We start from the raw sequence: 14,544 nt of genomic DNA on the forward strand, positions 1-14,544 counted from the left end.
TCCCTCACCCAGCCGGGGGCGTTGGACAAGTAGAACTGCGAATAATTTGATCAAATCTCATGCTCCGTAATGGTGCCCTTTATGTTGTGAAGACTAGTACTTCAAAAAGGGTAACTTTTGAGGCAAGACAGGATGTCCTCAACAAGTTAAGGGAACAGGGTGCACTAGATGTCCACAACAGGTACAGCAAAACATCACATAGACGCCCTTATTCACACTAACTACTCAGGGGATAGAAGGTCAAGAAGAGCCACCGCCGCCAACTAAAGCTTGAACCGGGTACCTGGGACTCCCACGATATACCCGCGGCAATGGTCAGCAGACGATGCCCTGTGCGTATTTAGTATGTAATATGTTTTATTTGGATACACAAAATGTTTGAAGCCATGCGTCATCTAAACCATAATTTGCATCACCACAAATACACTTGTCAACAATCTTCAACTGGAACGTGCTCATCAAATCACTTCACCCGGGAGCGCATTCCCGATGCTTCCACGCATATTTTTCTCTCCACTCCAACCACACAACAACCAAATATCACTTTTCTTCACTTTTCTTTTTCAAGACACTCCGTGCACAAAAGCAATGCACATCGCAAAACCCTAATAATAGATCAGCGCCGTGCTCATCACCGCGTAAATAAAAAGAAATTAAAATTTTCACTCGCGATGCCACAAATTTTTGGTCCGGGAAAAACAATAAAACCACGCAGCGCCTAATCTTCTGATGCTTTCAATTTTGCAAACATGATGAATCATGTTTTCTTTCTTGATTCTAAAACTTCTCGGAAAGCGAGAAAACCACCACTCACACACGTATAACCGTCCGGGAGGCAGAGTCGTCTAAACTCACAAATTTTAAACGTAGTAACAAATTCAAGCAGTAACCGGGATGTTACTGTGATTGAAAGCGATGTTTGAAGGAAACTGCAACCATCTCGATACCGATCTACAAAAAATCCTTGCTTAATCGCAGAAAATTTTCAGTTCCGTGATCCGTTTTTTACATTGATTTACTGAATGATACGAGAAGAGGTCCCTGGCATGGAAATTTTCTCACCCTTAAAAGTTCTTTTCTAACTGTTTCTGAATTCAACGCTAGGGCCAGAGATTCACTCAGTTCCCCTACATCTTGCATATGAAACACTTGTCTTTAATCCCATTATAATGTTATTTTTCTTTGACCATGTTGAGACCCAGCTTCGCAAAAAAACGCTTATTCGTGGCCGGATTTCTTCAGTCGGAAATCAAAAAAGCAGCGATTTTTATAAGTAAAATCCATCTCAACAGCAATAGCAACATCATCACAGTATTAAAACTTGACTGAGAAGCTTATTTTCCGAACTAACCAAATTTACAAAATGCATAAATGACGTAGCATTTTAAGGTGACTTCCCCAACGACTGTTGCTGTGATGTGCTTTAATTATAGGTTGTTTAACCTCCGAAACGATTTTGGTATGTTCATTCTTCTTCTTCTTCGCATTTCAAGCACATTGCTTATCCATTTTTGCATTAGTATAATTGAGTGGCAAGAACAATCTACTATATGCCAAGGGAAGTCGAGAAATTTTCTACCCGAAAAATTCCTAGACCGGACCGGGAATCGAAACCAGCCTTTTCCGACTGAGCTAAGGGAGGCCCCATTTGGTATGTTCAGTAAATTCTCAATATTTAAAATCTTGGATACCTACTAGATCAGTAGCTGTTCAGTATATCTTCCAAAATGCAGGTATTTCATAACATAACTAACCTTGTTCACTTCTATCGTTGAAGTTGTCCTTTCTATACATATTTATTTAACTCATCCTAAAGCTAAAGGGTAGCTCTGTTCTAAAAACTCGAATCATTGAAAATCAGGGGGTACAATTTTGGAAGGTTATGTGTGAAACATCTATTAAGAGACGCAACTCTCTCTACTTCCTCCCTTAGCTCATTCAGGGGCTCAGGGGCCTCCCTTAGCTCAGCCGGTAAAGGCACAGCTACAAAGCAAGACCATGCTGAAGGTGGCTGGGTTCAATTCCCGGTCCGGTCTAGGCATTTTTCGGGTTGGTAAATTTCTCGACTTCCCTGGGCATAGAAATATGATTGGACTTGCCACAAAAATTATACCAATGCAAAAATGGTACAGGCATTGAAAGCTCTCATTCAACAACTGTGGAAGTGCATCTAGAACACTAAGTTGAGAGCACGCAAAAAGCTAATATGCGATATGCAATAAGCTTGAAATACGAAGAAGAAGGAGAAGAACTCTCTCTACCTAAAAATTTGAAATGAAGAACCATCCTCCAACTGCATCGATTAATTAAGTTGTTGGAAACTAGCGAAGTCAGTTATACTTATTAACACTCCGAACACGATGCCACCGGTAAAATGTGTAACGGCAAATTTGCGATGTTTAAAAAGTCATAGCCCAGACATTTATTGATGGATTACAAATCTTCACCACTTCAAACTACAGACTTTAAGGGTTTATTCGGTATCAATAGATTTAAATTCGATCGACAAATTGCTGAGCAATGATTTTTCAAACATTGCCAATTTGCCGTTACACATTTTACCGGGGGCATCGTGTTCGGAGTGTTAATAAGTTTCTGAGATAAAGAAATATTTATCTGAATTTGAATTAAATTCCCTACGATTCCCGGAATTTCCAGGTTCCAAAATTAGTTCCCTGATATTCCCTGATTTTCCAGGTAGTTGATACCCAGGCATTTTGAGAAGAATTTCAAGGTAATGCAGAAGTAATTCCCACGGAAATCCTCAGGTAACATTCAAGAAAGTGTTGGGAGAATATTTTCCTAAATTATCAATGGCGTACCAAGAGATTTCCGATGAGTATACCAAGCGAATTATAAAGAAAACTATGGAGAATTTTAAGAAAATTCTTGCGAGAATTATTAAGAACTAGCTGAGTGTGTCCGGCCATGATCGGGATTAAATATTAGCTTGAGTTTATGCGCCAATTAAAAAAATAAGCATGCTATATTGTACGTAGACTCCCCTCCCCCTCCCCCTTATCTAAGGGATTACCTCCTATGAGTCATAAAGACCTCCACATGCCAAATTTGGTTCCATTTGCTGGATTAGTTCTCGAGTTATGCAGGAATTTCTGTTTCATTTGTATGGGAGCCCCCCCCCCCCCCCCCACTTACAGAGGGGGGAGGGGTCTCGAACCATCATAAGAACTTTTCCCTGCCCTTAAAACCCCTGCATACAAATTTTCACACCGATCGGCTCAGTAGTTTCCGAGTCTATAAGGGTCAGACAGACAGACAGAAATTCATTTTATATATATATACTAGCTGATTGTGCCCGGCCTGGCTCGGGATTCAATATAAGCTTGAGTGTATACCCCAATTTCAAAGCATGCTATATTGTCTGTAGCCCCCCCCCCCTCTTATCTAAGGGGCTACCCCCTATGACCTCCACATGCCAAATTCGGTTCCATTTGCTTGATTAGTTCTAGAGTTATGCAGAAATGACTGTTTCATTTGTATGGGAGCCCCCCTTTACAGAGGGAGGGGTTTCGAACCACCATAAGAACCTTTCCCTGTCCCAAAAACCCTTGCATACAAATTTTCACGCCGATCGGTTCAGTTGTTTCCGATTATATAAAGGTCAGACGGACAGACGGACAGACGTACAGACGGACAGACGGACAGACGGACAGACGGACAGACGGACAGACGGACAGACGGACAGACGGACAGACGGACAGACGGACAGACGGACAGACGGACAGACGGACAGACGGACAGACGGACAGACGGACAGACGGACAGACGGACAGACGGACAGACGGACAGACGGACAGACGGACAGACGGACAGACGGACAGACGGACAGACGGACAGACGGACAGACGGACAGACAGACAGACAGACAGACAGACAGACAGACAGACAGACAGACAGACAGACAGACAGACAGACAGACATATATATAGATAGATAGATAGATAGATAGATAGATGGATAGATAGGAGATAGATAGATATGAGATAGATAGATAGAGAAGATAGATAGATAGAGAAGATAGATAGATAGAGAAAATAGATAGATAGAGAAGATAGATAGAAGATTTGAAGTTTAATGTAGAGTGAATTTCAAGAGTTTTTTGGAGGCAACTGCTTAAGTGTTCTGCGTTGAATTTCGAGACTGTTATGAAGCAAATTTCCAAGGAATACCGGACGGAATTACAAGATTTTTGAGGGTAGTCCTTAAAAGTAATTCTTAAGACAATTTAGAATGAACCTAAAGAAACCCTTGAAACATTTGCAAAGATATCCCGAGGTAAGTTGAAATCAGTTCCGTACAGCGAAATACAAGATCCAGAATTAACAAGACTTTGATTGAGACCAAATTTCAAGATCCAAATCTTGGAAAATTGTTCAAGATTACAGGACTTGACATTTCAGAAAAGCGTACCAATAAGACATGTGCGATCTCAAGCTTGGAAATATCTGGACGTTTATTCCCAGAAATGAAGTCATTTTACAGATTCTGTAACGGAAAAATTTATGTTGCAAACGTTCTAAAATTAACAAAACATATTCAAAAGACAGTCGTTCTCCACAGGGAAATGGCTATTTTTAAATCTCTGACTTAATTTGTGATATCCTGTAGGATGGATCAGTAAAAAAATCTGCGCTTGAAGAAATATTCGGGATACCGGACTTATAAAATTATTATCAGAATTCGATTAAGGTACCAAAAAAATCCAATCACGGATCCAATCAAATTCCCGGTTATTCCAAGATTATTTTCGATTCCCGGTTAGTTCCCGATTTTTTCGGTATAGAGGCCACCTTGCCTAATCTATAGAGATTAATTAAGCATCCTCCCAGCTTCCTTTGGATGTTCCCTGAAATCATCTTCTTCTATCAAGTTAGTGTTCTTCGAGCACTTCCACAACTGTAGAGTTATCTAAGGCTTTTCTGTAATCTTGAACTGTTTCTCAGGCATAATGATGTTGTGCTCAAAACTTGGAAAATTCCTCGATCGAACCAGGAGGTTCGCTATTTGTTCTTTGCATGTTTTCTGCGCGTCTTCTGAAGGCTCCATCAACTTTTTTCAAGTCCCCTGAACTTTCCTGGAGGTTCCATATCATTAATTTCATTGAAGTATTATTCTCGGAGGGTTTGCTACAATTTACTTTCAAAACGATTCTCTCTGATCAGTGGGTTCTTTTGGTTTTTGTTTTACCGTAGATGTCTTGATTTCCCGGGTGATTTGTTGATCATCACCTGAAATTTATTTTGAAGTCGCCTGAAATTTTCCCGACACAAAGATTCACTGAGTCTACTTTAGAGACTCACAGGGTTTTCAGCACGTTCCTTGGAGACTCTTACAATATTTTAAAGAAGTTCCAAAAAACTTTTCTGGAGGTTTCCTGTGAAAAGAATTTTCATGGAAGTTCCAATCCATTCTCCTGAAGGATCCTAGAACTTTCATTTGTAGTTTATCTGACAAGTATGTCTGTCCGTTCTGATCACCTTAGTCTCACTAGCTTCTCTGGTTCTCTCAACTCTCTCAAATCTATACAGTCTTTCTAGTTTCTCTTGTCAATCTGCTCCTCTGACCTCCGGTCATTCTGGTGACTTCCTGATCCTTTGAAAGTTCCCATGATGTTTTTCCGCGCCAAACTTGAAACGTACACAAAGACTACTGCAGAGGCTCGCTATGTTTTCTATGCACATTTTCTGTACGCCTTGTGGAGGCTCCATATTTTTTTTATAAGTCCCTTGAACTTTGCTGGAGGCCTCTTTTGCCGTGGTGCACTTTTTTACCCTGGTAACTTCCTGATCTTCGCTTGGAACTTCTTCGAAAATTCCCGTGAAATTTTCCCGTGCCAAGCTTGAGACTACTGCAGAGGCTCGCTATGTTTTCTGCACCTCTTGTGGAGGCTCCTTCAACTTTTATCAAGTCCCCTGAACTTTCCTGGAGGGTCCCTATCATTTATTTCATGGGAGTATTGTTCCCGGGGGTTTTGCTGCGATTTCCTTAAACAGTCAATTTTTTTTCTCTGTTCAGTGGTTTCTTTTGGTTGCTGTGTTACCGTAGATATACTTGGTGATTTGTTGATCATCCCCTGAAATGTCTTTTGAAGATCGCCTGAAATTTTCCCGACAAAAAATTTACTGAGCCTACATTAGACACTCACAGGGATTTCAGCACGTTCTGTGGAGGCTCTTGTAACATTTTTAGAAGTTCCAAAAAACCTTCCTGGAGATTTCCTGTGAAAGAAATGATCATGGAAGTTCCAATCCATTCTCCTGAAAGTTCCTGGAGCTTTTATTTTTAGTTTATCTGACTGTTCTGATCTCCCTAGTCTCGCTAACTTCTCTGGTTCTCTCAACTCTCTCAAATCTTTACAGTCTTTCTAGTATCTCTTGTCAGTCTGCTTCTCAGACCCCTATTTTGCCGTGGTGCACCTTTTTTTCCCCTGGTGACTTCGTGATCTTCACTTGGAACTTGTTTGAAAATTCCCGTGAAATTTTCCCGTGCCTAGCTCGAGACTACTGCAGAGGCTCGCTATGTTTTCCGCACGTCTTGTGGAGGCTCCCTAATTTTTTTTGTAAGTCCCTTGAACTTTCCTGGAAGTTTCCTATAATTAATTTCATGGTAGTCTTGTTCCCAGGGGGTTCTTTTGGCCGCTCTGACCGTAGAGGTCTTGATTTCCCTGGTTGTTGAAATTTCTATGAAGTTAGCCTGAAATTTTCCCGACACAAACCTGAAAGATTCACTAAGCCTACTTTAGAGTCACAGGGCTTCCTTAGCACGTTTTGCACGTTCCTTGGAGGCTCTTTCAATATTTTAAAGAAGTTTCAAAAAATTTCCCTGTAGGTTTCCTGTGACAGGAATTTTTATAGGAGTTCCAATCCATTCTCCTGAAAGATCCTGAAACTAACTCGTTCTCGGAAGCCCCTTGGAATTCTCATGAAAGTTTCCTAATTTCTATGATTCATTGGATTACCTGTTTTCTTCGCTATGTCTGGATCGTTTCAAACTCCGCTCCAATTCTGTCATCGCAGATCCTCCTGATCTCTCTGCTCTGCCTCACGCATAAATCATATTCTAAAAAAACTGTCCAATCGCAACGAACTTTCTACTACCACACTGTCCGGATCGTCCGCTGCTCATCCCCCTTCGACAGTTCAACATCGACCAGTTCAACGCCCTTTCCGAACGGGGGGAGATGCAAATTTGTGCACAGCTAGTCCCTACTAATTGATGCCTCTCGTATCGTCGTGAAAGAGGGGAAAATCACAGGTACAACGATGACCGATTATGACGCAGACGAACCCCCCGAGCCTTGTGCTCTAATCAAACAAGTACAACCCCCCTCCCCTCTCTCTATTCCCCTCCTCCTCTTCGAAGGGCTAGAATTAGACGAAAAACTCGTTTTACCAGCATCCGTCCAGTGCATCCATCCAGAGAGAGAGAGATGAGGTTATTCATTAATGGAACAGCAGTGGCAGTCGGTCGGTCGAAGCGTATAATTTTTAATCAATAACCTCAACCTGATGATGCTGCTGCTGCTGCTGGTCTGGTGGTGCTTCTTGCTTCAGTACCACCAACTATATATGTACGTGTTGTACATTAGCATTTCTCCTTTCAGTTTGATGCGACTGCATCGTCATCATCGTGTCGCTACGTGATTGCTCTGACGATGATGAATGGATGCATGCACACGAAACAGAAATGAGGGATTTTCTAGCGATTAAAACATTTGGTTCCAAGCACCACCACCTAGTGGCGAAAATTGGAATCAGCAAAATGACAATCGTTGACTGAACTGAGGAAGAATTTTGGGGACCCCCCGTACTTTATGACCTGACATTGAAAATCACATTTCGAGTGTACCCCTTCGTTTTAGAACTGACCGTCAATTGTCAGGTACACAGTCGGCCGGTTTCATAATCCGTGTGCTTAAAGCGATCGCGGATCACGCGAGCCATTCCAGACAATGAGCCGTTGTTTCATGACTGTCATTTCTCGCGACGATTGCGTAATGTTCCAACTGAACTGAACGTGTGACAACCGTTCTACCGGCCACCATCGCCGACATTGTCAGAATAAAAGCCATCGAAGCCACTACAAGTGAAAGGATTAACCCGGTTCAGGGACACACGCACGCGTCCTTGAGAGTCATCATCATCATCATCATCAGCAGCCAGCGGTTTTGGAATCTTTTTTCGGAACGAATCAGAATCAGAAAGGGAATATGAAGTAACCCAGTGTTTCACCGTTGGCCACCTGCCATCTTGCCTTTTTCGCTCGGTATTTCGTTCGCTGCTCTCTTTCTTCGATTCGGACCCATCCTAAGCCTAAGGGAAGTAGATAGTAATCTTGATGGTAGGCTGTTCGGCGTTTGGCAGACGATTTTTTGCTCCTCGCTCCGTTCGGTTGATGTGTTTTTATTGGAGGCAGATGTTCTAGCTAGGAAATGTGAGATGCCCATTAGGAGTGGTTGCAGAAGGCTCTTATTGGTGTCCGCGTCTTTTTCGGGAAGTTTCAGACGAATTGTATGATTCGGGGATTAAGATAAGTCGGAGTTGAGTCAATCAAAATTCGCTCACAACTTTTCAGAATTATAGCATTTCCTTTTAAATCATTTCCGTTCAGAGTTCTTTTCAGAATTCTTCTAAAATAAGTTTGAGATTCTCTCTGGGAGTCCCTTGATTTGTTTTATAAGAGTCCAGAAATTCTCAACAGACTCTAAAAATTCATGAAATTAATCCTTAGTTTCTTCGAATTTTAAACTTTTTCTAAGAATTCACTGAAGCTTCCTTCAAATTTGATTGATTTCTCCTTACAAATTCCATGCACCTCAGAATTACTTGGAGTTTTCCACTAAATTCTTCGGAAAATTGCCATGGAATTCCCCTTAAAATTATCTAGAAATTAATTTTGAGATGCGCTTGAAATTATCCTCGGAATAAGCTTAATTTTTGTTAAATCCAGTTCATTTACTTGAAAGGGTCAATCGTGTTAGCTTTACGGAGCCGATAATTCATTGTTTCGTAACTAAATTTACTTAATTCTAGGTATAGTAGAAGTTGGGCCGAATACTAGCGGCTGACCCGAGATTAGAGGGGTACATTGTCGAAGGATAGGATCAGGGGAGGAGCTTGGAGTGGGATTTTGTTGTATCATCAGAGCGTTGTCGCCAGTATATGAACGGCAGTCTTCGGAATTGTACCCTCAAAAGTCGATTCCCTTGCTATTTTTCACGGATAGTAGAATCCTCTTCACAACTGCCATGGAATTTTCAAAAAAAAAAATACACTGAACTCTTACAATTGACTTGAAGTTCTAGTCAGAACTCGCTTATATTTCATCACAAAGATCCCCATATTATCGGAAATACATTATCTCTTGAATTCATTCTAAAATAAGCTCAAAATTGCTTTGGAAAAATAATCTAAAATTCGCTCAATAGTTCTTCAAAGTAACTGTATCCTGAAAACCTAGTCCAGTCCAAGAGTCTTAAAGGGCCTACTACAATTTCGGCCCACCATGCCTTGTCCAGGACTTGGCTGCTTCAGCGATATCGTCGTCAAAATTGGGCCAGTAGATGTAACTACGGACCAAAGACTTCATCCGGTCCATGTCTGGGTGTCCACGATGCAACTGACAAACGATCCGCTTGCGAAACTTTGTTGGTACCGCGATTCGATCGCCGAACAAAACACCGTTGTCGATGACTTGAAGTCCATCTCGTGTGGCGAAAAACTGCTTGACATCCGGATCAGAAATCTGCCTCGCATATGCTGACCGACCTTCGTTCAGGAAATTCACCACTTGCTGAAGAACTGGATCCTTTCGCGTCTCAGCCACAATCATCTGGTGCGTGACTGGAAAGTATAGCTGATGGTGTCGTTGAGAATTGCTTTGGCTTCCGACTCGACGGCGGCTATCACGTAATCCTCATCGGGTCTATGATGCGATGGCATAAGCCGGGACAGGAAATCTGCATAACCAAAGTTCGTACGGTTGCTGTGTAAACAGGTACCTTTCTTTGAGCCGAAAACCGTGAGCAACGGTTGATGATCGATTGGCAGGAGCAAGTGTCGTCCATACAGCATCTTGTGGAAACGAGTGACAGAGCACATCAGGGTCAATGCTTCCTTCTCCACTTGTTCTTAGGTCATCGCTGCTGGGGTCAGTAAGCGAGAGGCATGAGCGATTGCCATCACTTCACTTCATCTGCTGCAACAATGATCTGCTTAGACGGGTCGTAATGTGTAAACAGTCGGAAGTAGAATGTTCTTGAACTGCTCGAAAGATTTCTGGCCATCCTTGGTCCAGTTCCAGCGTGTATCCTTCTTGAGGAGGTTGTCCAGGGGAGCCATGAGTTGCTTCATCTGCTTCACGAATCTACCATAGTTGTAGACAGCACCAAGGTAGGAGCGGAGTTGCTGGACATCCTTCGGAGGCTGCATTTTCGAAATGGCTTCTGTTGTTGCACGATGTGTCCGAGGAACTCGATCTTGGAAAGTGCGAAACGACATTTTTCGAGAAATGATACCGTTGTTCTGGAGCCTTTCTAGTTATGCGTCCACCTTGGGGAGTGCAGCGTTCGCTACTGGTCGTTTCGTGCAGTAGATGGGACGTAAGTCGGGCTTCAGGTACAGCTTCACTTGTGCTTTTGTGCATCGGAATACCTCTGGAAGCTGTTACTTGAGTTCAGTGATGAACTGATCGGAACGATGGTGAACGACGTTAACCAAGCTGCTTATCGGCACAGACCACAAATCGACCAGTCTTGGTAACATTTCCGATGGTGATCTCAGTCTGGAACTTGGCGAGAAAGTTGAGGTTGCCACCAGGAGCTGTGACTGCAGATTCTTCCGTCGGTTGAGTGGGTGGCTGTCCGATGCTGATCCATGTCTCTTCTGAGATAATGGTGATGTCGGACGCTGAGTCGTGTTGAAGTCAATCTGGCTCGTATGTCCGCATCCCGGAGTCCACAGACAAAACGGAGAGCTCTGAAATGGTCCGGTTTGAGCTTGAACAGCACAAACGCTTCACAGTGTTTGTTCACGATGTGAAATCATCCGCGTCACTTTTTGCATACTGGAATGAAAAACCGACTTCTGTCGACCGAAAAATTTATTCAGTATTGCGACGGTCTAGTCCAGGGTGTGGTCCCGGGGGTACTTGGGAAGAATGATGTTGACATACTTCTCGTGCAAAGGCGTGCTTAGCTTGTCAAGAAGCAATGTCACACGGGTGGCGTCATCGAGGGATTGGCCGTCCTTTGTAAAAAGTAGAAGGGTCTGTGCCTAGGGGCACGAACGGAAGCTTGACGTAGGACCGCTAATGGACGGAATAAATGTGAAGAGCATTTAGTTCTTTTAATTGATCAATTATCTATTATCTCAACTCTTTCCGTTTTTTAATTGTAGGCGTACCAAATTTGTAGTAATCTTTTTCAAAGAGAAAGTTGATTAAGAGAATCAATCAAAATCACTTGTACCCCTGCTTCCAAGTTTGGTTACAAGATTACAACTCTGGAGAGCATTTTGTGTGGTCGTTGGGGGCTTGTGTATGAATATGGACAAACAAGCACAGATAAATTCTATTCCAACTCTTTACTGGTGTAAGCTTGATGGCGTGTTTAGTGTAGGTGACAGCACCACGGACTTCATTTTCCAGGAACACCTTCAGCACACCTCGTAGATCAGACCGGAGATACGTTTGACACCGCCACGGCGAGCCAGACGACGGATGGTGGTTATCTTGAAGAACTTTGCGTTTGGTTCTGAATATGGCGATGAGTGTGCAAAATATTACGCAATTCCATCCTCCCTATTCGCACGCGCCCGAGAATCGGAGGCGAATGCCACTTCGACTTGTTTCGTCTACTTACTACTCTCTGACGACTGTGCTGGGGAAGCAGCATATGCATGTATGTAATTGGTGGATTTGTTAGTTAATTCGACGCTTTTGAACAATGCTGGACATTTACCAGTTTTTCAATAGTTTCTTGTCGAAAACCAATATTCGGAAGCAATGTTATCGATGCGTAGCCATATTTCTGATCGATTGGTGATAAAATTATTGAAATTGGACCAGGGGCAGCTGAGTTATTGACGTTCAAAATCTTTCTTAATTTGTTACATGTTCCATTTTCGGTTTTCACAAAGTGTACCCCCATATAGAAATCAAAGACGTAGTCCTACGTCAAAATATCCATGTACCTCCCATACCAGCCATCGGAGAAAACTCCTCCGTCCGGATCGTACTGGAAATCCTGGATCCCGCTTGCCAAGGACTCAATAATCTCCTCACTGCCAGCAATCGGATTTCCCCGATTTTCAATTTTCTGCTACTGCTGCCCCGTGATGAGATTCGTTAGCTGCAGGATGGCGTTCCAGAGTTCCACGTCGGACATCTTCTTGCTGCGCACGCAAGTAACGATGATTCACAGGACTTCTTCCATAGTGAGGTAAATTCGGAAGACTTTCAGAAGAACTCTGAATGGCTTTCAGAAAGTCCAGAAGGCTTTCAAGTAAGGTTCAAAGAGGACAGAACAGTGATCTTATAAAGCGAGTTCGGAAGGCTTCTAGAAGAACTTCAAAGGACTTCCAGAAGAAGATTTGAAATCTTTCAAATAAAGTTCAAACGGCTTCCATAAGAAATTAAGACCAACAAACGTTAGAAAGTCTTCTTCAAGTACATTGAGTAATTTTTAACGAAAAATCAGAGGATTTCGAAACAAAAATGGTCGTAGAAAATTTATGGTTTTCGAAGGAACATAATGAAGACTTTTGGGAAGTTGGTTTTTTTTTTCAGTAAAGCATTCACACAATCCCACAACCTGTAACCGCAATAATTCCCCGCTACTCACTTTGCAAACCAGCTCTCCTCGATGTCGTAGATCTCGGCCAAGTCCTGCTGGACCCGCAGCTGCTGCAGTCGGCACTCGTCCACGTCCAGCCGGCCATCTCCGACGTGTCGAAAACCTTCCGGTAGTAACATATCTGCGTCTACTACTCTTTTTTTTCCGATTTATTTACACACTAATTAGCTATTTGTTACACACACACTGCACACACTGATTCAACAAATCACTTTGGCGCCGTTTGGTATTTTCCTCTAAAATCTAGTTCTAGATATTGGCACTTGGTTTCAACAGAAAAAAAAACTCGCCTATGACCTCTAACTTTACACGGCTGCTACTCGGTAGGGATGTATATTTTTCGATAATTCTACACACAACTCTGACTTCTGCGATAGATAGCGACTCTTATGTTAATTTCCAAGGCAAGCTTCAATGTAAACACACTGGTCGTCGTCGCCGTCGTTGTCGTACACTTTACCGTGACTCTGCCTCAGGAGGGGAAACATTGGACATACGGGCAATGCCGTACACTGAAACAAATTCGGAACCTTTTTCGGGAGCTGCGCGCAAATGTTTGCAAATTGCAGATTTTGATCGCGATCTTTTTTTTTCTTTTGCTGCTTTTCGTCAAAATCGAAAACAATCCTGCCTTGCCTTCTCTCTTGTCTTCTGCTGTTGCTGTTGGTGCTTTTTTCCCCTTGCAACACTCACACAAGCCCGCGCCTGTGATCGTTTCTTTTTCTCCGGCCCGTTTCTTTCGCAGCAGTCTCTTTGCTTTTTGTTGGAGGAACCTGGCCTGCTGCGGCTGTCGCGTGTATGTATATTATTTTATGACTTTTTTTCTAAGCTCTTCTATGCGGGTATTTGTGCAAACACGCACACACTTAAAGACCCCAGTGGGAGCAGACTGTTGCTGTTTTGTGTGACTGCAAAATTCACACCTTTATCTCGAAAGTGCACTACACACCACTCCGGAATAGAGGAATATCTTATCTTGTTTGTTTCACAGCTCCGGGGATGAACACTGATAAAAAAAAAAACCCGTGCAGGACTGGATGATAAATTTTCGCCAATTCCCGAAAACAATATCACTCGTTCGATACAGATCCGTCCGTCCGTCCGTTCGTTCGAGCAGACCGGATGTAGACTTCGTCGTGTCTCGCTCTTGCTTTCTTCTTCTAGCTGCTGCTGCTGTTGCGTTTCCTCTTCTTCAGTGTGGTGCTCTTTGCTGAATTATTTCTGGTTGCAGCAGCACCGCCAGAGGGCCTTTCACATTCACAAAACCCTTTCACAGACAAACGAACGCACACAGAAACACTTGGGAGCTCCGATTGTCTGTTGATTTCCCTGTCACTGTCAGAAACTGACACGGGAAAAGCACACAATCCTGACCAGGGAGAGGCAGATCCTTTTTCACCTAGGACCAACTTGCACTCCGTGTGAACAGTAACTTTTTCGTACACAAATCTTCTTAAAAAAAAAACAGTTTTAACACCACGCCCGCCCGCGGAGAATATTATTTTCGCTACTGTTTGGCGCTAGAACCGTATTAATTTCTTCTTATTAGAACCTTTCGTTTCTACTAACAGTACGACAAACACTTCTAGTATTCTAACTAAGAACTTGTAACTACAGTATGGTGTAATAATATTCCTATTGGTGCTGCGTGCGCGTCCAACTGCGAACAA

General features: G+C 42.8%; 1 protein-coding gene across 1 annotated transcript in view; it reads right to left on the reverse strand.

Moving 5' to 3' along the window:
- Drak (Death-associated protein kinase related) overlaps positions 1-14,544 on the reverse strand; it is a 379,771-nt gene extending 365,227 nt beyond the window's left edge. The window contains exon 1 of the mRNA XM_065238458.1: positions 12,863-14,544. Within this exon, the coding sequence (XP_065094530.1) occupies positions 12,863-12,993 (131 nt within the window). The 5' untranslated portion in view covers positions 12,994-14,544. The remainder of the gene's footprint in view (positions 1-12,862) is intronic.

This window comes from Ochlerotatus camptorhynchus, unplaced genomic scaffold (assembly GCF_037179485.1).
Source record: "Ochlerotatus camptorhynchus isolate MF236.1 unplaced genomic scaffold, CSIRO-AGI_Acam_v1.1 ptg000788l, whole genome shotgun sequence".
NCBI lineage: Eukaryota > Metazoa > Arthropoda > Insecta > Diptera > Culicidae > Ochlerotatus > Ochlerotatus camptorhynchus.